At 42.9% G+C, this 21744-nt stretch overlaps 1 protein-coding gene across 1 annotated transcript in view; it reads right to left on the reverse strand.

Annotated features, from left to right (window-relative positions):
* The window catches only part of cfap221 (cilia and flagella associated protein 221), a 128217-nt gene that overhangs the window by 65034 nt on the left and 41439 nt on the right, over positions 1 to 21744 (reverse strand). The window contains exons 9-12 of the mRNA XM_033024602.1: positions 15080 to 15218; positions 11884 to 11980; positions 4106 to 4214; positions 3748 to 3835 (exon numbers count right to left, since the gene is read on the reverse strand). Of these exons, the coding sequence (XP_032880493.1) occupies positions 3748 to 3835; positions 4106 to 4214; positions 11884 to 11980; positions 15080 to 15218 (433 nt within the window). The remainder of the gene's footprint in view (positions 1 to 3747; positions 3836 to 4105; positions 4215 to 11883; positions 11981 to 15079; positions 15219 to 21744) is intronic.

Genomic DNA, 21744 nt, shown 5'->3' on the forward strand with positions numbered 1-21744 from the left:
AATCTAGTGCTAAATGCATAGAATAGATTGGATGGCTGCAAACCAGACATACACCTTGTAAATAGTTTGTAAATAATGTTGCTGAGTCTGACTCTGCTAAGTGTTGATTGGATGGGGTGTTGAGCCTTGTCTGAGTTTTCTGTTAATCAGGGTAAATGTTTCCAAGTTGACTTCATCCTGAAGTCCGTTGTGAATACAATGTATTGAACTGTAGTATCATTGGGTTAGGGAAATGCCTGTTTTGTATGGGGTTAATCGATATTTGTTTTTGGGTGATTGAGAGACGACCCCCGTGTGGTTCGGCCCTCGAGTTTCCGGAACATATAGAAGTCCGTGGTCACGAGGCTCAGGGTCGATCATCTGGAAGAGAGCTCAGGGCCGTGTACCCTTCTGGAGTGCCTCTGTCTGAGCTAGGTCTAGGGGGCTTGAACAGATAGACGCAAGGATCGAACCCGCGGTGGGACAGTGTGTGATAATTTGTGACGCGCTTTTGGTAAAATAAAATTTAGTTGATTCAAGTGCTTGATTTGGTGTTTTTATTGAATCTAGACTGGGGGGAAGCTTAGAAAGGAGCAATTATCAAGGGGTGATCTTACAGATATGTATAAGATCATGAGAGGAATAGATGGGGTAGATGCACAGTCTCTTGCCCAGAGTAGGTGATTCGAGGACCAGAGGACATAGGTTTAAGGTGAAGGGGATCTAATAGGAATCTAATAGGAATCCGAGGGGTAACATTTTCACATAAAGGGTGGTGGGTGTATGGAACAAGCTGCCAGAGGAGGTAGTTTGAGGCTTATCACAACGTTTAAGAAACAGTTAGACAGGTACCTGGTTAGGACAGGTATGGAGGGATATGGATCAAACGCAGGCTGGTGGGACGAGTGTAGCTGGGACATGTTGGCCGGTGTGGTCAGCCATGGCGGTTGCTGTGGCAGGTGTGACATGGAAGCGGTCGAGGAAGCTGTGTGGGTCGGCGGTGAGGACAGAAGACCTGGCTGGAAAGTGGCGTGAGCCGGTGGTGATGTGGGCAACCATCGGTACGTCAATCAATTATAACAAAACCCGTTATAAAGAGGTCCATTAAAACAAAGGTTCACTGTAATATAATTTGATACTTGTTATTTTCTTGCTTAGCTGTTGGAATCATACTGATTTTTACATTTATCTATATTTATGGGTGCCCCATTGTCATTAGCTGGTGTCTTAAAAGCATAGATTTTTACAGCACAGAGGGAGGATATTTTTCCCATCAGAAAATTATAACGTATTCAATAAGATCTGCAATTCAATGAAGTATCAATTTAGAATACTAGAAACAGTTGGTAATATTTTGTAGCGCTATGAAGAACACTGACTTCATAGAATGCAACAAATGCAACATTTTCCAACTGCTTTTATGTTCTTTTTGAATCTGAAAAAAGTACCAAGACAGATGGAGCAGAAGCTTTTCCTATTTGGAGCACCACATTTGTCCCTGGTTACACGTTTAGAACATCTATACCATGGCAAACTATAAAATTAAACCATTGGTTTGTAGCTTGCCGGCCACCAATCCTGCAGGGGAAAATGGATGGGAAAATTACCAAACAATATTTATCGACGGTACACAAAAAAGCTGGAGAAACTCAGCGGGTGCAGCAGCATCTATGGAGCGAAGGAAATAGGCAACGTTTCGGGCCAAAACCCTTCTTCAGACTGATCGGGGGTGGGGGGGGGGGGGGGGAAGGGACAAGAAAGGAAAAAGGAGGAGGAGCCCGAAGGCTGGGGGATGGGAGGAGGCAGCAGGGGGACTGAGGAAGGGGAGGAGATAACAAGGACTAACAAAATTGGGAGAATATTTATCTACTACTTCTAATAAAACACCAAATAAACAGGTGGCATGGTATTGACTTTATCATTGTGTTTCATCTAATTTGATTCATTAATGCCCTAATCTAAAATGTCCACTACTTTAATCTCTTCCTGTAATTATAAAAGCTGTTTTATTTCAAATACGATATTTGCCCACTTTTCTCTTAAAGGTGCAATAGTTTCCATCTCAGAAACTGAGTGACAAAGCATTCCACCCTGTACAAAAACATTTGTCTTCATCTCATTGTTCAATTCCTTAATCACTATTTAAATTCTATAACCTACCATTGATCACTCAACCAAAAAATATGCTCTTCCCTCATGGCCTTATCATAATGTTTCATAATTTTTTTCTTTTTTCCGGGCTGCCCGTCGACCCGTCGTCGTGGCCTACCAGCGGGCTTGGAGCGCCGTTTCTTGGCGGGAACCACCCAGCACCTCGGCCTGCGTGGCGGCACTGCATTGGAGCGCTGGAGCGCTGGAGCGGAGCGGAGCGGAGCGGGCGATGCCTTGCCTGGGTCGCCGCGCTGGAGCTCTGGCGAGCTGGACCGCCGTGAGCAACATCTCCAGGCTGCGGGTTTGCGGAGCGGAGAGGCGGCGTGCGGCGAGACGGCGTGCGTAGAGGCGGCAAGGCGGCAGTGACGAGAGCGGGCGCCGATTTTGTCATCGGGAGCCTGGGAGCTCCAAACCGGCGCGGCCTTGTCGGCTTCGGCAGCCGCGGGCTCCAACCAAGAAGCGGCCGTTCCAAGTGGCCCAGCCGCCGAAAGGACTCTCCCGACGCCGGGGCAAGACCACCCGGTGAGAACGGCCAGGGACATCGGGCCTCCGTAGAGGCAATTGCGGTGGCCCCAATAGGCCTGACTTTGGGGTGAACATGGGGTGGGGACTGGACATTGTGCCTTCCTCCACAGTGCTATCCACTGTGGGGGGATGATTTTTTTTTAGTCTAACTGTAGTATTGTAGGTCTGTGTCCAAGATGGCTGCCGTGAAGGGAGAGTGGACGCTGGCACGAATTGGTTGCCGCTGCTCTCTCTTCACACTGTGTTTTTGATTTTCTGTTTTTGGATTGAATTCTGTTTTTAATTTGTGTCATTGTGATGTCTTTAATTACTTGTTTTACTCCGATTATATGTTTTTATTCCGATTACTATGTAAGGTGTCCTTGAGATTTTGTATGAAAGGCGCCCATTAAATATAAAATTTATTATTATTATTATTATAATTTAAAAACTAATATTCCTTTAAAACGCGGTTTACCATTTCAGACATAATTGGATGAATCCATCCCATATACTCTCTGTGTCTTTATGTCCCTCATTTAATATTTTGCATTAAATCCTATATTACCAAATTACTGACACAGAATAATGTTTAAGAAAGAACTGTAGATGCCGGAAAAATTGAAGATAGACAAAAATGCTGGATAAACTCAGCGGGTGAGGCAGCATCGATGGAGAGAAGGAATAGGCCACCGTTTCGGGTCAAGACCCTTCTTCAGACTAAGTAATTGTAATTGTTATCTCTTAAATCGTGACATTTGCTACTGGTCTCTTTTTATTGCCTTTTCAATCCACTACTGCACTTTCAGAAAATCTGAATTCCGAAATGTCTCTGATTGTGGGTATTCCTCCAATGTTCCATTGAATTTATGCTTCCATTTCATGATTGTACTCACAAGAAATATTGTATCAGTATGGAGCCATAGTGCAGTTCCCTGCATTAGTGGCACAGGGCATGCTGAGATGAAAGAAAAACCAAGGCAGTGACTTCATGTTATTTTACACTAGTTCCACAATTTTTCTTGGCTCCTATGTGAGGACAAAATGATGTTCAACCCCATGTTCAAACAGTTACTGTTAAATTTATATTCACAGCAATACACTGTTTCAAACCTTGTATTCTTCATCTGCTTGGTGTCTATTTTCCAGAATCAATTGTTTAGCTTCAGGAGAAATTGGATCTCTACCAAGGTGTGACTGCCTGAAAGGTGACACAGAAATGTTTAGTGTGATCTCCGGGGAAACTAAATGAAAAGAAAAATAACTGGAAAATGTAGTGAATAGATAAAATATTAGTTAAAATGAGTACTTCTGAGTATTTTAACTATCTATCAGATAGTATGCTAGAACCAATACATTGAAATTAAAAATAAACCAAAATCAAAATCATATCAGGATCGCATTTCACACTTCAAACAATAATATAACTCGGTACCTTTCTATTTTACTTCCTATTTTATCTTTCACTTACCATTGTAATTGGTTAGCTTTCTCCGACTTGACAATATTGTTGACCTTTTGATTAAACATTGCTTCTTTTGCCTGTCTGCCTTGTGATGCTCCTTGAACGTGAGCCAATGCTTGAAAGAAAAGGATTGTAAATGTGAAAAAAGAGAACTACAAAAAATTACATATCTTGTCAGAATTTACAATTCATTTTAAATATTAAGATCCATTTTGATAACAAAATTTTGAAATGGTAAATAATTTTATAAAAGCCTTTTACATCCCCAGAGCAATCAGCAAATTAACAAGGTCAAGTCCTCTGATTCTGTGTATTTGTGATTGGGTGAAATACAAAGATTAATTTTTCGCATAATCTGATAACTTTATTTTTAAAAATCTAAATATATTGCGGAAACAAACTGAGGTTATTTATTGCACAACTGTTACAACTTATGTTTTGTCGACCATTAAGAGGGGGTGAAAGGAGAGCGAATAAAAAATAACACAAACAATAGAGAGAAAGAGAGATTGATGTGGGCAGAGAGGCAATAGACTTTAATGAATTAGGCCAATTAATGGCACAAAGATCCTGAGACAGGAGATGCAAACCATTTTCTGAGAACATGAAACAAGAACTCCTCTGCAGCTTGTTGGCTCTGGACTCACCGCTTGTTTAATACGGGTCAGATTGGAGGCTGATCTAGTTGGCAGGAAAATGGGTTCACTTCTTATATACAAAATATAACATTCTCCTCGCTCAACAAAAATCTCTCTCTTGTTATCTTTTGGGTAACGTCTGCAATAGAGCTTTACATGGGATTACATGGGATGGGTAAATTTGATGGATATCCTTAAACAATTGGTATTCTGGTGCATTATTACAGCCTTTAATTTATTTTTTAAAGATATTACTACTTTATTGTGTCATGTTTGAAGTCTGCTGGATGTGTTCATCATTTTTATTTTCAGTTTCTCGCTCACCAATCTCCATAATACATTAATGGTTAGTCAACTGTGCCTTCAGTGTCCCATTGAGAGTAATTCTGAAGAAGGGTTGGCGTTGGAGCAAGATGAGGAGTTTCCGGGTGGTGAGTGTTTAAATCGGGCGCGGGGCTTACCCAAATCTGTAACGTTCCACACTTCATAGGAAGGGTTCTGGTGGAAGCCGCTGATTGGTGGAAGCAGACTAGAGGAAGCAGCTGATTGGGTGCAACCTCAGGTTAGCATTTCTGCTTTCTGGTTAAAGGTACAATGAGCTAAGGGCACAGTGCTTTTTTTTTTAGTAAAGGTACAGTTTAAAGGACAAGAGTGAGCAGCTGATTGTGAGTCAGATCCCTGCTGATTTCTTCCAGCAGTTTGTATTGTATTGTACTTGTATTGTATCCAGGGTAAGGCGGGAGAATGAGGGCTAGGGCAGTTTACTGTTCTGGATGTCAGATGTGGGAGGTCATGGAGTCGGATAGCCCTCCAGAAGTCCACATCTGCACCAGGTGCATCGAGATGGGGCTCCTAAAGGACCGTATTAGGAACCTGGAGCAGCAGCTCGATGACCTCTGTCTGGTCAGGGAGAGTGAGGAGGTCATAGAGAAGATATAGGGAAGTGGTCACTCCAAAACCATGGGAGACAGACAAGTGGGTCACGCTTAGGAAGGGCAAGGGGCAGAGGCAGGGACTAGTGAGTACCCCAGTGTCTGTACACCTTGAAGATAAGTACTCCTGTTTGAGTACGGTTGCGGGGGACAGCCTGCCTGGGGGTAGCGACAGCGGCCGGGCCTCCGGCACAGAGACCGGCTCTGTTGCTCAGAAAGGTAGGGAAAAGAAGAGGAAGGCAATAGTAATTGGCGACTCTATAGTTAGGGGGTCGGATAGGCGATTCTGTGGACGTAGTCAGGAGACCCGGCTGGTAGTTTGCCTCCCTGGTTCCAGGGTCTCGGATGTGTCTCAACGCGTCCAAGATATCCTGAAATCAGAGGAAGAGGTCGTGGTACATATAGGTACCAATGACATAGGTAAAAAAAGAGAAGAGGTCCTGAAGGGAGAATTTAGGGAGTTGGGAGGAGAGTTAAGGAAAAGGACCAAAAAAGTAACAATCTCAGGATTACTGCCTGTGCCACGCGACAGTGAGAGTAGGAATGGAGCGAGGTGGAGGATAAATGCGTGGCTGAAGGACTGGTGCAGTGGGCAGGGATTCAAGTTTCTGGATCATTGGGACTTCTTTTGGGGAAGGTGTGACCTGTACAGAAAGGACGGGTTGCACTTGAACCCGAGGGGGAGCAATATCCTGGCGGGGAGATTTGCAAAGGCTACTGGGGAGACTATAAACTAGAATGGTTGGGGGGAGGGACTCAAATAGAGAAAGCTAGTAGACAGAGTGTGAGGCAGGAGGCAGAGAAGGGAAGCACTCAGACCCAAAATCTAGGGGAGAAAGAAGAAAAAGAAAATAAACAGAGAATAAGAGGGGGTGGGTTTCTTAAATGTGTATATTTTAATGCTAGGAGCATTGTAAGAAAGGTGGATGAGCTTAGAGCCTGGATTGACACCTGGAAGTATGATGTTGTGGTGATCAGTGAAACATAGTTGCAGGAGGGCTGTGATTGGAAACTAAATATTCCAGGATTTCGTTGCTTCAGGTGTGATAGAATTGGTGGGGCAAGAGGTGGAGGTGTTGCATTGCTTGTCAGGGAAGATATTACAGCAGTGCTTTGGCAGGATAGATTAGAGGGCTCATCTAGGGAGGCTATTTGGGTGGAACTGAGAAGTGGGAAAGGTGTAGCAACACTTATAGGGGTGTGTTATAGACCGCCAAATGGGGAGCGAGAATTGGAAGAGCAAATATGTAAGGAGATGGCAGATATTAGTAGTAAGCACAAGGTAGTGATTGTGGGAGATTTCAATTTTCCCACACATAGACTGGGAAACGCATTCTGTAAATGGGCTGGATGCTTTGGAGTTTGTAAAATGTGTGCAGGATAGTTTTTTGCAGCAATACATAGAGGTACCTACTAGAGAAGGGGCAGTGCTGGACCTCCTGTTAGGAAATAAGACAGGTCAGGTGGCGGAGGTATGCGTTGGGGAGCACTTCGGGTCCAGTGATCACAATACCATTAGTTTCAATATAATTATGGAGAGGGTCAGAACTGGACCTCGGGTTGAGATTTTTGATTGGAGAAAGGCTAACTTTGAGGAGATGCGAAAGGATTTAAAAGGAGTGAATTGGGACATTTTGTTTTATGGGAAGGATGTAGAAGAGAAATGGAGGACATTTAAAGGGGAAATTTTAAGAGTACAGAATCTTTATGTCCCTGTTCGGTTGAAAGGAAATAGTAAAAATTGGAAAGAGCCATGGTTTCCAAGGGAAATTGGACACTTGGTTAGATAAAAGAGAGAGATCTACAATAATTATAGGCAGCATGGAGTAAATGAGGTGCTTGAGGAGTATAAAGAATGTAAAAAGAATCTTAAGAAAGAAATTTGAAAAGCTAAAAGAAGATATGAGGTTGCTTTGGCAAGTAAGGTGAAAGTAAATCCAAAGGGTTTCTACAGCCATATTAATAGCAAAAGGATAACGAGGGATAAAATTGGTCCATTAGAGAGACAGAGTGGACAGCTATCTGCAGAGCCAAAAGAGATGGGGGAGATATTGAACAATTTATTTTCTTCGGTATTCACCAAGGAGAAGGATATTGAATTATGTGAGGTAAGAGAAACAAGTAGAGTAGCTATGGATACTATGAGATTCAAAGAAAAAGTACTGACACTTTTGAAAAATATAAAAGTGGATAAGTCTCCAGGTCCTGACAGGATATTCCCTAGGACATTGAGGGAAGTTAGTGTAGAAATTGCAGGGGCTAGGACAGAAATATTTCAAATGTCATTAGAAACGGGAATAGTGCCCGAGGATTGGCGTACTGCGCATGTTGTTCCATTGTTTAAAATAGGTTCTAAGAGTAAACCTAGCAATTATAGACCTGTTAGTTTGACTTCAGTGGTGGGCAAATTAATGGAAAAGATACTTAGGGATAATATATATAAGCATCTGGATAAACAGGGTCTGATTAGGAACAGTCAACATGGATTTGTGCCTGGAAGGTCATGTTTGACTAATCTTCTTGAATTTTTTGAAGAAGTTACTAGGGAAATTGATGAGGGTAAAGCAGTGGATGTTGTCTATATGGACTTTAGTAAGGCCTTTGACAAGGTTCCTCATGGAAGGTTGGTTAAGAAGGTTCAATTGTTCGGTATTAATGCAGGAGTAGCAAGATGGATTCAACAGTGGCAATGGGAGATGCCAGAGAGTGACTGTTTGGATGGCTGTTTGTCAGGTTGGAGGCCGGTGACCAGTGGGGTGCCTCAGGGATCTGTGTTGGGTCCACTGTTGTTTGTCATGTACATCAATGATCTGGATGATGGTGTGGTAAATTGGATTAGTAAGTATGCAGATGATACTAAGATAGGTGGTGTTGTGGATAATGAAGTAGATTTCCAAAGTCTACAGAGAGATTTAGGCCATTTGGAAGAATGGGCTGAAAGATGGCAGATGGAGTTTAATGCTGATAAGTGTGAGGTGCTACATCTTGGCAGGACAAATAAAAATAGGACGTACATGGTAAATGGTAGCGAATTGAGGAATGCAGTTGAACAGAGGGATCTAGGAATAACTGTGCATAGTTCCCTGAAGGTGGAATCTCATGTAGATAGGGTGGTAAAGAAAGCTTTTGGTATGCTAGCCTTTATAAATCAGAGCATTGAGTATAGAAGTTGGGATGTAATGTTAAAATTGTACAAGGCATTGGTGAGACCAATTCTGGAGTATGGTGTACAATTTTGGTCGCCCAATTATAGGAAGGATGTCAACAAAATAGAGAGAGTACAGAGGAGATTTACTAGAATGTTGCCTGGGTTTCAGCAACTAAGTTACAGAGAAAGGTTGAATAAGTTAGGTCTTTATTCTTTGGAGCGCAGAAGGTTAAGGGGGGACTTGATAGAGGTCTTTAAAATGATGAGAGGGATAGACAGAGTTGACGTGGATAAGCTTTTCCTATTGAGAGTAGGGAAGATTCAAACAAGAGGACATGACTTCAGAATTAAGGGACAGAAGTTTAGAGGTAACATGAGGGGGAACTTCTTTACTCAGAGAGTGGTAGCTGTGTGGAATTAGCTTCCAGTGGAAGTGGTGGAGGCAGGTTCAATTTTATCATTTAAAAATAAATTGGATAGGTATATGGATGGGAAAGGAATGGAGGGTTATGGTCTGAGTGCAGGTAGATGGGACTAGGGGAAAATAAGTGTTCGGCACGGACTTGTAGGGCCGAGATGGCCTGTTTCCGTGCTGTAATTGTTATATGGTTATATGGGTCTTGACCCGAATCTTCACCCATTCCTTCTCTCCAGAGACGCTGCCTGTCCTGCTGAGTTACTCCAGCATTGTGTGCCGACCTTGACAGTAATTCTCCAATATCGGACTTCTAATTGCTGTTATTATTGTCAGAATAAATAAACAAATGAAGTCCTGTGGAATGTGACTAATGGGTTTCTGCCACAAGCTAACAAATGCCTTTAACTAGAATTAAATAATCTTAGCAAGAAAGGACATAATGCAGTGGAGTAACTCAGCAGCTCAGGCAGCATCTCTAGAAAACAAGGAAAGGTTGGGTAGAGATCCTTCTTCAGACTTATCATAAGGGGCAGAAGAAAGCTGGATTTTTTGACAGGAGGATGATTGAAACAAAAACTAGAAATATGAATAATAGGTATGAGTCCGATTTGAAGAATAGTTCGAGGTTACCTAAAATTTGAGAATTCAATGTTCATACCATTGGGTTATAAGCTACTCTGGTGGAACATGAGGTGCTTTTCCTCCAGTTCGTGTGTGGTCTCATTCTGGCAATGAAGGAGGTCCAGAACAGGAAGGACAGTGTGGGAATGGGGAGGAGCATTAAAATGGTTGGAAACCGGGAGATCCAGTAGGCGTCGGGGAACCGAGCTCAAGTGTTCAGCGAAACAGTCGCCGAGACTATACTTGGTCTCGCCAATGTACAAGAGGCCACATTGAGAACACCAGATACAGTAGATGTGGTTAGAGGAGGTTCACTTGAATCACTGTCTCCACTGAAAGGACTGCTGGGGTCCTTGGATGGAGGCCAGGGAGGAGGTATAAGGATAGGTGTTACATCTCCTGCAGTTGCAGGGGAAAGTACCTGGGGAGGGCGTGGTTTGGGTTGCAAGGCATGAGTGAATCACGGAGATGTGGAGGGCGCAGTCTCTGTGAAAGACGGAAAGGGAAGGGGATGGATAGATGTGATTGGTGGTGGGATCACATTGGAGAAATCTACTATAAACCTACGACTCTCTGCATTATCTGGACTACACGTCCTCCCACACTGACTTCTGTCCTGGCCCACCACCATTGCCAGAGTGAGGCCACACACAAACTGGAGAAACAGCACCTCATATTCTGTTTGGGTAGCTTACAACCCAATGGTAGGAACATTGAATTCCCAATTTTAAGTGATCTCTAACTAACCTCCCCCCTACTTTCACCCCCATGCCCCCCACCATTTCTCCCCTGGGCCTCACCGAGGCTCCCATGTATTTCTCCCACCGACCCTCCCTCCCGACCCCCCTCGCTACTTTCTCCCACTGATTCCCCCCACCCCACCCCACTCATTAGCTTCATAATCCTGAAGAAGGGTTTCGGCCCGAAACGTCGCCTATTTCCTTCGCTCCATAGATGCTGCTGCACCCGCTGAGTTTCCCCAGCAATTTTGTGTAGCTTCATAATCCGTAACTTTTCAAACCTGTCTCATACGTATTGTTCTTATATCTAGCCTTAGTGTCAACCATCTGGCTGTCAAAATATCCCTCTAACCTATGTCGACCTATAACTTTTTGTACTGCCTCTCCCCTCTCCAGTTTTCTTCTTCCTCCTTACAATCAGTCTGAAGAAGGGGGCTCGACCCAAAACGTCACCTTATCCATGTTCTCCAGCAATGTTGCCTGACGTGCTGAGTTGCTCCAGCACTTTGTGCTCTTTTGTGTATTAACCAGCATCTGCAGTTCTTTGTTTCTAAATCTATGCAAGAATTTCTGTCCTTATATTTACAATAATTTTTACTGCGGACACAGTGATCAGTGGCTATGTGGGAAAGATGGATTAAAGTAACAGGCAAAAATGAATTGAGGGGTTATTTTCAGACCATAACTCAAGGAAACATTGTTGCCAAAGGTACAGCGCTGTTGGGGAAGTTGGTGAAATGTAATAGAAGCAGAATTAAAGGAGTGAAGTGTTAAATCTTCTTCTTGCGTATGGCGTGCACAGCCTAAAGTTGGAGGACAACTTGTTCTATTTGATCTTATTTGATTGTGCACGCCCGGTTGATTGCATTCGTCGAAACAGGGCGGACCACTTGAAGGTTGCAATCTCCCACCCCAAGTGTTAAATGATAGCCGTGGGTTGGAGAAGGACATGGAGTTATTTAAAGTAGGAGCTTGGGAAGTGTAGGGCCAATTGGGCCAATGTACAGATCAGCAATAGGAATACACAGGGAATGTATTTTCATCCCTGCAATGAGAATACAATCATTGGGTGTATAAATTATATGTGCTTTAGAGTTTAGAGTGACGGAATTAGTATGACTGAAATCCTGCTAAAATCCAAAACTGTTCATTCTTCTTGTTTTGTACAGAAAGAATTATCAAAAATGATCCAAAACAAAATGATCCTTTACTTGCAATTAACAAAGAAATGTTATAAATAATAATCATGTTATAAATAATAATCATCTGATCAAGTTACTGAATTACCCTCTCGCAGATCTTTGATTCGTAGTTTGCCAGGTTTCTGGTTTAATACAAGGGCTACAGCATGTGGATTAGACAAATCTGCTGGAAACTTTATTTCCTGGTAAAAAAAAAGAACATGTATTTATCCTTTCACAATTTTACGCAGTTTAATGTCAATTTTATAAAACGTAAGTAGTTATTTTGTAATTAAATAACTGCGACTGAGTACATGAATCATTGGTTCTCCTCTACTGAGTATAGAAAAACAACTATTCTACTGAATTCCTTTATTATGTATTTGTTAAGATTAGCCCTTTCTCGCCATGAAAAAAAAAGATCTATCCATCTTCAAATAGTCTGTTTCCTTCTATTCCCTGTCTGTTCATATACAGGCTACATTATTGGGTGTTCCACTCCAAAGAAATGGCCAAATTGCGATTTTTCAAAATTTGAAGTCGTGTCAGCGGCATCAATAAATGTAAGTTGAAAATCATTCTGTTGATTTATTAACTGTCTCTTCATGTTAACTCTGTGAGAGTGAATTTTATTCCATATTTCAAATTTTTGTGCTGTGATTTATGAATTCTGTGAGGGCAAATTTCCATTACTCAAATGGCCATAATACAGAGTTTGCCTGAATCTGTCAAAATGCCTCAATATTGATATCATATCTATTTCTACCACCTCTCCTGTCCAGACACCTCTCTATGTATAAAAATACTTTTCTTGCAAGTCACTTTTAAATTATCCCCACTCACTTAAAACTTATGCTCTCCAGTACCTTTCCACTCTGCTCAAAATATTCTGACTATCTACTCCATCCATGCCCCTCATAATTTTTTTTCTGTCTATCTTTTATCCCTCAGTCTCTGACGTTCCAGAGAAAACAATTCACATTTGCCCAACATTTTCTTAGATTGAATCACAATCTAATCTGGTGAACCTTTTCAGTAAATATGTCTGTGTTGTTCTCTAAAACAGCATATTAATAAGATGGCCATCTTCTTTTGCCATTTATAAAACTATGGATGATATCATGTGAAATACGTGTAGGAATTTTACTGAAGATTTGTGAATAAAGTAATTTATTTTAAAAACTACTCAAACATTGCTTGATTTTTGTATGAAGATATTTGTGGAATGCCTTGAGACTGGAAGGTACCAAATGTGACTGCACTGTGAAGAGGAAAGAGAGAGAAAAAAATAATTACGGAACTCCCTTCCTCAATAATGCAGTTATCTATTCAATTGAGGAAATATAGGAACGTTTCATTGATTCTTGGGAAGGCAGGTTTATTGTATCAAACAAGGGTAAGAAGACGGTCCAAATTCTCTTCAGTTTATGAAGAATTAATGTTCTCATTGAAATATAAAATATTTTTACAGGTGTTGCTGCCAGGAAGATACTTCTCTGGCTTAGAATGGGGGCTGACAGTCTCAAATGGCCATTCAGAGCTGAGAAGAGATGAATTATTTTGGGCAGAAAGCAGTGAACCTTTGGAAATATCTACCGAATTAGGCTGTGGAGGCCGTGGTTATGGTTATTCAACACAAAGGTTGATAAATTTGGATATCAAGAGAATCAAGGGGTATGCCATCCAAATCATGCAGTAAAGTAATTCTAGGATAAAAGACCAGCCATGACTTTATTGAATGGTACAGCGGGCACGCTGGGGAAAGTTTACTTCTGTGTCTATGTCTTCGATTCTGCTATTCACTTTTGTCACTTCATCTCTCTTTAGTACAAAGTGAATGGATGAAATTGTTCATTTTGGTAATAAATTGCAGAGCACTGCGATGTAGAGGAATCTGTATGTCCTTGTGCATGATTTGTAATGGGCTACTTTGCAAGTACAGCAACTAATTAGGAAGACTAATAAAATGAAATAGTTCACTGCTTGGGGAATTCAATCTAAAAATAGGAGATTACAAGTAGGGAGATACAATATCAGCGAAACCACATCTGGAATTCTATGTACAGGACTGATCCCCTTATGTAAGGGTGTCACAGCCCCTTGGAAGCAGTTCAGACAAGATTAACACACTGTGGCTCAGCTGGTAGAGCTGATATCTGACAGCGTCAGAGACCCGGATTCGAGTCTGACCTCAGGTGGAGTTTGAACATTCCCCTGTGACCATGTAGGTATTCTCCATGTACTCTGGTTTTCTCCCACATCCCAAAGACATGCGGATTGGTAGGTTAATTGGCCTCTGTAAAATTCCCCAAGTGCATAGGGAGAGGATGCAAAAGTGGGATAACATAGAACTAACGTGAACAGGGGATCGATCGTCATCGTCAACTCGTTGAGCTGAAAGCCTGTTTCCATGCTGTATTTTTTCAATCAATTAACTTAAGCAACATCTGTAATGGATGGGTTGTCTCATGAGGAATGATTGACAGACTTGGCTTGTATCTGCTGTTAAAATTGTTACAGAAGACATGATTGAAATGTATCAGAATTTAAGAATTCTTTGAGTGGATATGTAGAGGATATTCTTATGAGAGGTTCAGGAACAAGAGGTCACTGTTTAAAGGGTTTCCCACTTTGGCGATTTTTTAGGTGCCTACAGGTGACTGCCGAAAAATTTTCAACAAGTTGAAACGTTTTTGACGAGTGGCGACAATTTGGGCTGTTGTAGGTTGTCGTAGGTGCTGTCGTAGGTTGTCGCCAGGTTAATGTAGGTTGTCACCGGTGCTGACTTCGGTGAATCCGATTGTCCTAGTCGCTGGCAGTCGCCTAAAAAATTATCTAAGTGGGACAGGCTCTTAACAATAAGGATTTACCCATTATGACAGAGATGAGGCAATGTTTTTCTCACAAAGTGCTGGAAATCTTTGAAAGACTATTGAGTTTAGTTTATTATCACGTGCATCGACGTACAATGAAAAGCTTTTAATCAACAGGCAATGGAAATATTGACTTTGAATATATTTGCCGCTGAGGTAGATAAATAATTTTTATGCAAGGTGGTGTAAGGTTACTATTCTCAGATGGGAATGTGGAATTGTGGTTATAATCAAATCAATTAGACAGTCAGGATCTTATTAAATGGCGGAGAAGGCATGTGCAGCCGAATAGCATAACCCACTCCTAATTTGTTTGAGCTATTTCAAAATGATCTGGTTTTATACCTGAATTAGTCATTTGTCCTTAGAAATTTGAAACTTTTGTCACTATTCCTCAGAAAATGTCTACACTTTTTCAAAAAAAGTTACCTGTAATTTCCCAACGGTATGATCCAATACTTTTTTCTGATGTCTCTTTTTTCTTGAAATCTGTATTGGTGAAATACTCCGAGGATCTAATAACTTTCTTGTGGTGATATCTTTACTTTCTTCATGTTCAGCATGAGGCCTAAGATATATTAGGTAATTTGAATGAAAATCTGAATTTTCAATTATATTACAGTATTTTTGATACTGGGATTCAGGTAGACATTACAAGTTAAATCAACAGCCTTTTTGGTTGTACAACAGAGTCATAACCTTTGTACAACATAAGTTTGCAGCCGTAACTTCTGAACTTTGTCATTTGGTGTCACACCATCTCCTAGGGGGTGCTGCACAATGGCAGCCTCGCCTACAGTCTGTCTGTTTTTTTGTCTTTTTTGTTATTTTTAGTGTGTTTTAAAAGTATAGGTCAATGTTCTCTGGTTTGTTTTATGTCGGGGTGGGGGGGGGGGGGTGGTCGGGGAAAACTTTTTTTTCAATCTCTTACCTATCCGGAGTTGCGATTGTTTTCCGGATCGTATCTCTGGTCGCTCAGCAGCCTAACATCATGGAGCTGGCTGGCGGCCTTGCTCGGGACTGACTTTGAGCCCCACCAAAGGGATGTGGACTTACCATCTGAGCCGGTCCCTTGCCTGGGATCGATGCTCCAACCGCGGCCTGTGGATTTCACTATCGAGGGGCTTGCAGTCTCTGATAGAGACTGATATCAGGAAGCTCCAAAAGACGCAGAAGATTTCGACCAGACCCGACCCGGGGTCAGATCGTCAGAGCTGAGATTCTCCCCCCCCCCCCGATGCAGGAGCTTGATCGCCCCTACGCAGAGGGCCCGTCCGCAGGCAACGGGAGCCAAAATCGCCCCGTCAGCGAAAGGCTCGAGGCTTCTTTCGCCTTCCATCACAGTGAGGAAAGTGGAGTAGCCACTGTGGTAGGTGTTTATGTTAAAATGTATTTTGTGTGTTCTGTTGCCTTTTATTGGTATGACTGTGTGGCAAATGAAATTCCTCGTATGTTGCAAAACATACTTGGCTAATAAAGTATGACTAGACTATATAACCATATAACAATTACAGCACGGAAACAGGCCATCTCGACCCTTCTAGTCCGTGCCGAACACATAATCTCCCCTAGACCCATATACCTGCGCTCAGACCATAACCCTCCATTCCTTTCCCATCCATATAACTATCCAATTTATTTTTAAATGATAAAAACGAACCTGCCTCCACCACCTTCACTGGAAGCTTATTCCACACAGCTACCACTCTCTGAGTAAAGAAGTTCCCCCTCATGTTACCCCTAAACTTCAGTCCCTTAATTCTCAAGTCATGTCCCCTTGTTTGAATCTTCCCTACTCTCAGTGGGAAAAGCTTTTCCACGTCAACTCTGTCTATCCCTCTCATCATTTTAAAAACCTCTATCAAGTCCCCCCTTAACCTTCTGCGCTCCAAAGAATAAAGCCCTAACTTGTTCAACCTTTCTCTGTAACTTAGTTGCTGAAACCCAGGCAACATTCTAGTAAATCTCCTCTGTACTCTCTCTATTTTGTTGACATCCTTCCTATAATTAGGCGACCAAAATTGTACACCATACTCCAGAATTGGCCTCTCCAATGCCTTGTACAATTTTAACATTACATCCCAACTTCTATACTCAATGCTCTGATTTATAAAGGCCAGCACACCAAAAGCTTTCTTTACCACCCTATCTACATGAGATTCCACTTTCAGGGAACTGTGCACAGTTATTCCCAGATCCCTCTGTTCACCTACATTCTTCAATTCCCTACCATTTACCATGTACGTCCTATTTTGATTTGTCCTGCCAAGATGTAGCACCTCACACTTATCAGCATTAAACTCCATCTGCCATCTTTCAGCCCACTCTTCCAACTGGCATAAATCTCTCTGTAGACTTTGAAACTCTACTTCATTACCCACAACCCCACCTATCTTAGTATCATCTGCATACTTACTAATCCAATTTACCACACCATCGTCCAGATCATTGATGTACATGACAAACAACAGTGGACCCAACACAGATCCCTGTGGCACCCCACTCGTCACTGGCCTCCAACCTGACAAACAACCATCCACCATTACTGTCTGGCATCTCCCATTCAGCCACTGTTGAATCCATCTTGCTACTCCACCATTAATACCCAACCATTGAACCTTCCTAACCAACCTTCCATGAGGAACCTTGTCAAAGGCCTTACTGAAGTCCATATACACAACATCCACTGCTTTACCCTCATCAATTTCCCGAGTAACATCTTCAAAAAATTCAAGAAGATTAGTTAAACATGACCTTCCAGGCACAAATCCATGTTGACTGTTCCTAATCAGACCCTGTTTATCCAGATGCTTATATATATTATCTCTAAGTATTCTTTCCATTAATTTGCCCACCACTGACGTCAAACTAACAGGTCTATAATTGCTAGGTTTACTCTTAGACCCCTTTTTAAACAATGGAACAACATGCGCAGTACGCCAATCCTCCGGCACTATTCCCGTTTCTAATGACATTTGAAATATTTCTGCCATAGCCCCTGCTATTTCTACACTAACTTCCCACTTTTATATTTCTCAAAAGTGTCAGTACTTCCTCTTCTTTGATCCTCATAGTTTCCATAGCTACTCTACTTGTTTCCCTTACCTCACATAATTCAATATCCTTCTCCTTGGTGAATACCAAAGAAAAGAAACTGTTCAATATCTCCCCCATCTCTTTTGGCTCTGCAGATAGTTGGCCACTCTGACTCTCTAATGGACCAATTTTATCCCTCGTTATCCTTTTGCTATTAATATAGCGGTAGAAACCCTTCGGATTTACTTTTACCTTACTTGCCAAAGCAACCTCATATCTTCTTTTAGCTTTTCTAATTTCTTTCTTAAGATTCTTTTTACATTCTTTATACTCCTCAAGCACCTCATTTACTCCATGCTGCCTATAACTATTGTAGATCTCCCTCTTTTTCCGAACCAAGTGTCCAATTTCCCTTGAAAACCATGGCTCTTTACAATTTTTATGATTTCCTTTCAACCGAACAGGGACATAAAGATTCTGTACTCTTAAAATTTCACCTTTAAATGTACTCCATTTCTCTTACACATCTTTCCCATAAAACAAACTGTCCCAATTTACTCCTATTAAATCCTTTCGCATCTCCTCAAAGTTAGCCTTTCTCCAATCAAAAATCTCAACCCTAGGTCCAGTTTTGTCCCTCTCCATAATTATATTGAAACTAATGGTATTGTGATCACTGGACCCGAACTGTTCCCCAACGCATACCTCTGCCACCTGACCCATCTCATTTCCTAACAGGAAGTCCAGTACCGCCCCTTCTCTAGTAGGTACTTCTATGTATTGTTGCAAAAAACTATCCTGCACACATTTTACAAACTCCAACCCATCCAGCCCATTTACAGAATGTGTTTCCCAGTCTATGTGTGGAAAATTGAAATCTCCCACAATCACTACCTTGTGCTTACTACTAATATCTGCAATCTCCTTACATATTTGCTCTTCCAATTCTCGCTCCCCATTTGGCGGTCTATAATACACCCCTATAAGTGTTGCTACCCCTTTCCCATTTCTCAGTTCCACCCAAATAGCCTCCCTAGACGAGCCCTCTAATCTATCCTGCCAAAGGACTGCTGTAATATCTTCCCTGATAAGCAATGCAACACCTCCACCTCTTGCCCCTCCAATTCTATCACACCTGAAGCAACGAAATCCTGGAATATTTAGTTTCCAATCACAGCCCTCCTGCAACCATGTTTCACTGATCGCCACAACATCATACCTCCAGGTGTCAATCCAGGCTCTAAGTTCATCCACTTTTCTTACAATGCTCCTAGCATTAAAATATACACATTTAAGAAACCCACCCTCTCTTATTCTCTGATTATTGTCTTTTTCTTCTCTCTCCCCTACATTTTGGGTCAGAGTGCTACCATTCTCTGCCCCCTGCTTCACACACTGACTGCTAGCTTTCCCAATTTGAGTCCCTCCCCCCAACCATACTAGTTTAAAGTCTCCCCAGTAGCCTTTGCAAATCTCCCCGCCAGGATATTGGTCCCCCTTGAGTTCAAGTGCAACCCGTCCTTTCTGTACAGGTCGCACCTTCCCCAAAAGAGGTCCCAATGATCCAGAAACTTGAATCCATACCCACTGCACCAGTCCCTCATCCACGCATTTATCCTCCACCTCGCTCCATTCCTACTCTCACTGTCGCGTGGCACAGGCACTAAGTTGGACCTGTTGGGTCCCAGTCACATGGGAGGCCTGGTCCCCCCCCCCCAACGCAACCCATTCCCCAACGCAATATTCCACCACTCACCTGTTCCCCACGCAACCCATCCCCCCAAAGCAATGTTCCACCTCTCTGGGGAGGGGGTGTGGAGGAGGGGGGATGTGGGAGAGGGGGCTGGTGTGGGGGAGAGGGGTGTGCGGGAGGGGGGTGTGGGAGAGGGGGGGTGTGGGGGAGGGGTGTGTGGTGGGGGGGATGGGGGTGTGGGGGAGGGGCGATGTGGGGGAGGGGAGGTGGGGGAGGGGTGTTTGGGGAGGGGTTGGGAGAGGGTGGGTGTGTGGGGGAGGGGGTGTATGGGAGTGGGGTGTGGGGGGAGGGGGACTTGGGATGGGGGGGTGGGGGAGGGTTGTAGGTGGGGGAGGGGGAGGGGCTGTATTGGAGGGTTGTGTGGGGGAGGGGGATCCTTCAAAACCTTCATAACTTTTGTACTATTTCACCGATCAGAACAAAACTTATTTGACTTGCAGCAGAGGAGAATGGTAAGGTGGCTAAATATCATAGCGCTATGGGGGTTGTTTTTGCTCAAATTTAATTACAATGCAGACAGGAAGTGGTCAAGATGAGAGTTTTAGTAATGTACTAGACTAAGTGGGACCCGTTGGATCCCAGCATCACACAGGAGGGCTGGTCATCCAACGCAATATTCCACCTCTCCACCAATTCTAATATTGGTGGCCAGTTGGGGGGGGGGGGGGGGGGGGGCTTTCTGGAGCGCTAGTATGGGTGTTGTGGGCTGAAGGGACTGGTTTCCAGAGGGCTAGTATGCAAATTGTGCGCCAAATGGATTCTTGGGCTGGCGTCTCAGTCAATCAAGCCTGTTATGCTGGCAACTCACTCACTCGTGGCTGGTGGGCTGGTAGTTGACTCATGGCTAATCCTTGAAATTCTATTTCAGGCAGGGTATAAGGCCACCAAATTCAAGTGCAGTTTCTTACCACTTCTAGCAGGGTGCAAGGCCACCAAATTCAATTGCAGTTTCATACCATTTGAAGTAGGGTGCAAAGCCACTAAAGACAGCGAGTCATGACCTCTCCCTCCTCCATTTTGCGGAGACTGAGCCACACCCACATTTCCGGGTTTTATAACCCCTCCCCCCCCACCGGAAAAGGTGTGGCTTTCATGGAGTGGTTGACAGGAGAGAGATTCTCAACTTTTTTTTAAAAAAACAATAACACTTTTATTTTTCATTGATGGGAAGAATTCTCTGCACCTGCTCAGCGGAGGGGGACTGAGTAAGATTGTCAAAAATCACAGCCGTAAGTGGTAGCGTTTTTCTAAAATCAATATACAGTGCAAACAGGAAGTAAGTGCATTTACAGTAGTGCCTTTTAACTTCAAGCCAAAGCACCCAAGCCACCATTTGCAGTAAGTAGTGCATTTCAACCTCATGCCACCATTTGCAGTAAGTGGTGCCTTTCAACTTCAAGCCAATGCACCCAAACCACCATTTGCAGTAAGTAATGCCTTTTAACTTCAAGCCAAAGCAACCAAGCCACCATTTGCAGTAAGTGGTGTCTTTCAACTTCAAACCACATCCAAGCCACACCCAAGCCACCATTTGCAGTAAGTAGTGCCTTTCAACTTCAAGTCAAAGCTCCCAAGCCACCATTTGCAGTAATAGTGCCTTTCAACTTCATGCCACCATTTGCAGTAAGTGGTGTCTTTCAACTTCAAGCCACACCCAAGCCACACCCAAGCCATAATTTGCAGTAAGTGGTGTATTTCAACTTCAAGCCACACCCAAGCCATCATTTGCAGTAAGTAGTGCCTTTCAACTTCAAAGCTCTCAAACCACCATTTGCAGTAAGTGGTGTCTTTCAACTTCAAGCCACACCCAAGCCACACCCAAGCCACCATTTGCAGTAAGTAATGCATTTTTACTTCAAGCCATTGCACCCAAGCCACCATCTGCAGTAAGTAATGCCTTTCAACTTCAAGCCACACCCAAGTCATCATTTGCAGTAAGTAGTGCCTTTCAGCTTCAAGCCAAAGCAACCAATCCACCATTTGCAGTAAGTAGTGCCTTTCAACTTCAAGCCACCATTTGCAGTAAGTAGTGCCTTTCAACTTCAAAGCTCCGAAGCCACCATTTGCAGTGTGGTGTCTTTCAACTGCAAGCCACACCCAAGCCACCATTTGCAGTAAGTAGTGCCTTTCAACTTCAAGCCACAATTTGCAGTAAGTAGTGCCTTTCAACTTCAAGCCAATGCACCCACGCCCCCCATTTGCAGTAAGTAGTGCCTTTCAACTTCAAGCCACACCCAAGCCATCATTTGCAGGAAGTAGTGCCTTTCAACTTCAAGTCAAAGCTCCCAAGCCACCATTTGCAGTA

Source organism: Amblyraja radiata, chromosome 7 (genome assembly GCF_010909765.2).
Source record: "Amblyraja radiata isolate CabotCenter1 chromosome 7, sAmbRad1.1.pri, whole genome shotgun sequence".
NCBI lineage: Eukaryota > Metazoa > Chordata > Chondrichthyes > Rajiformes > Rajidae > Amblyraja > Amblyraja radiata.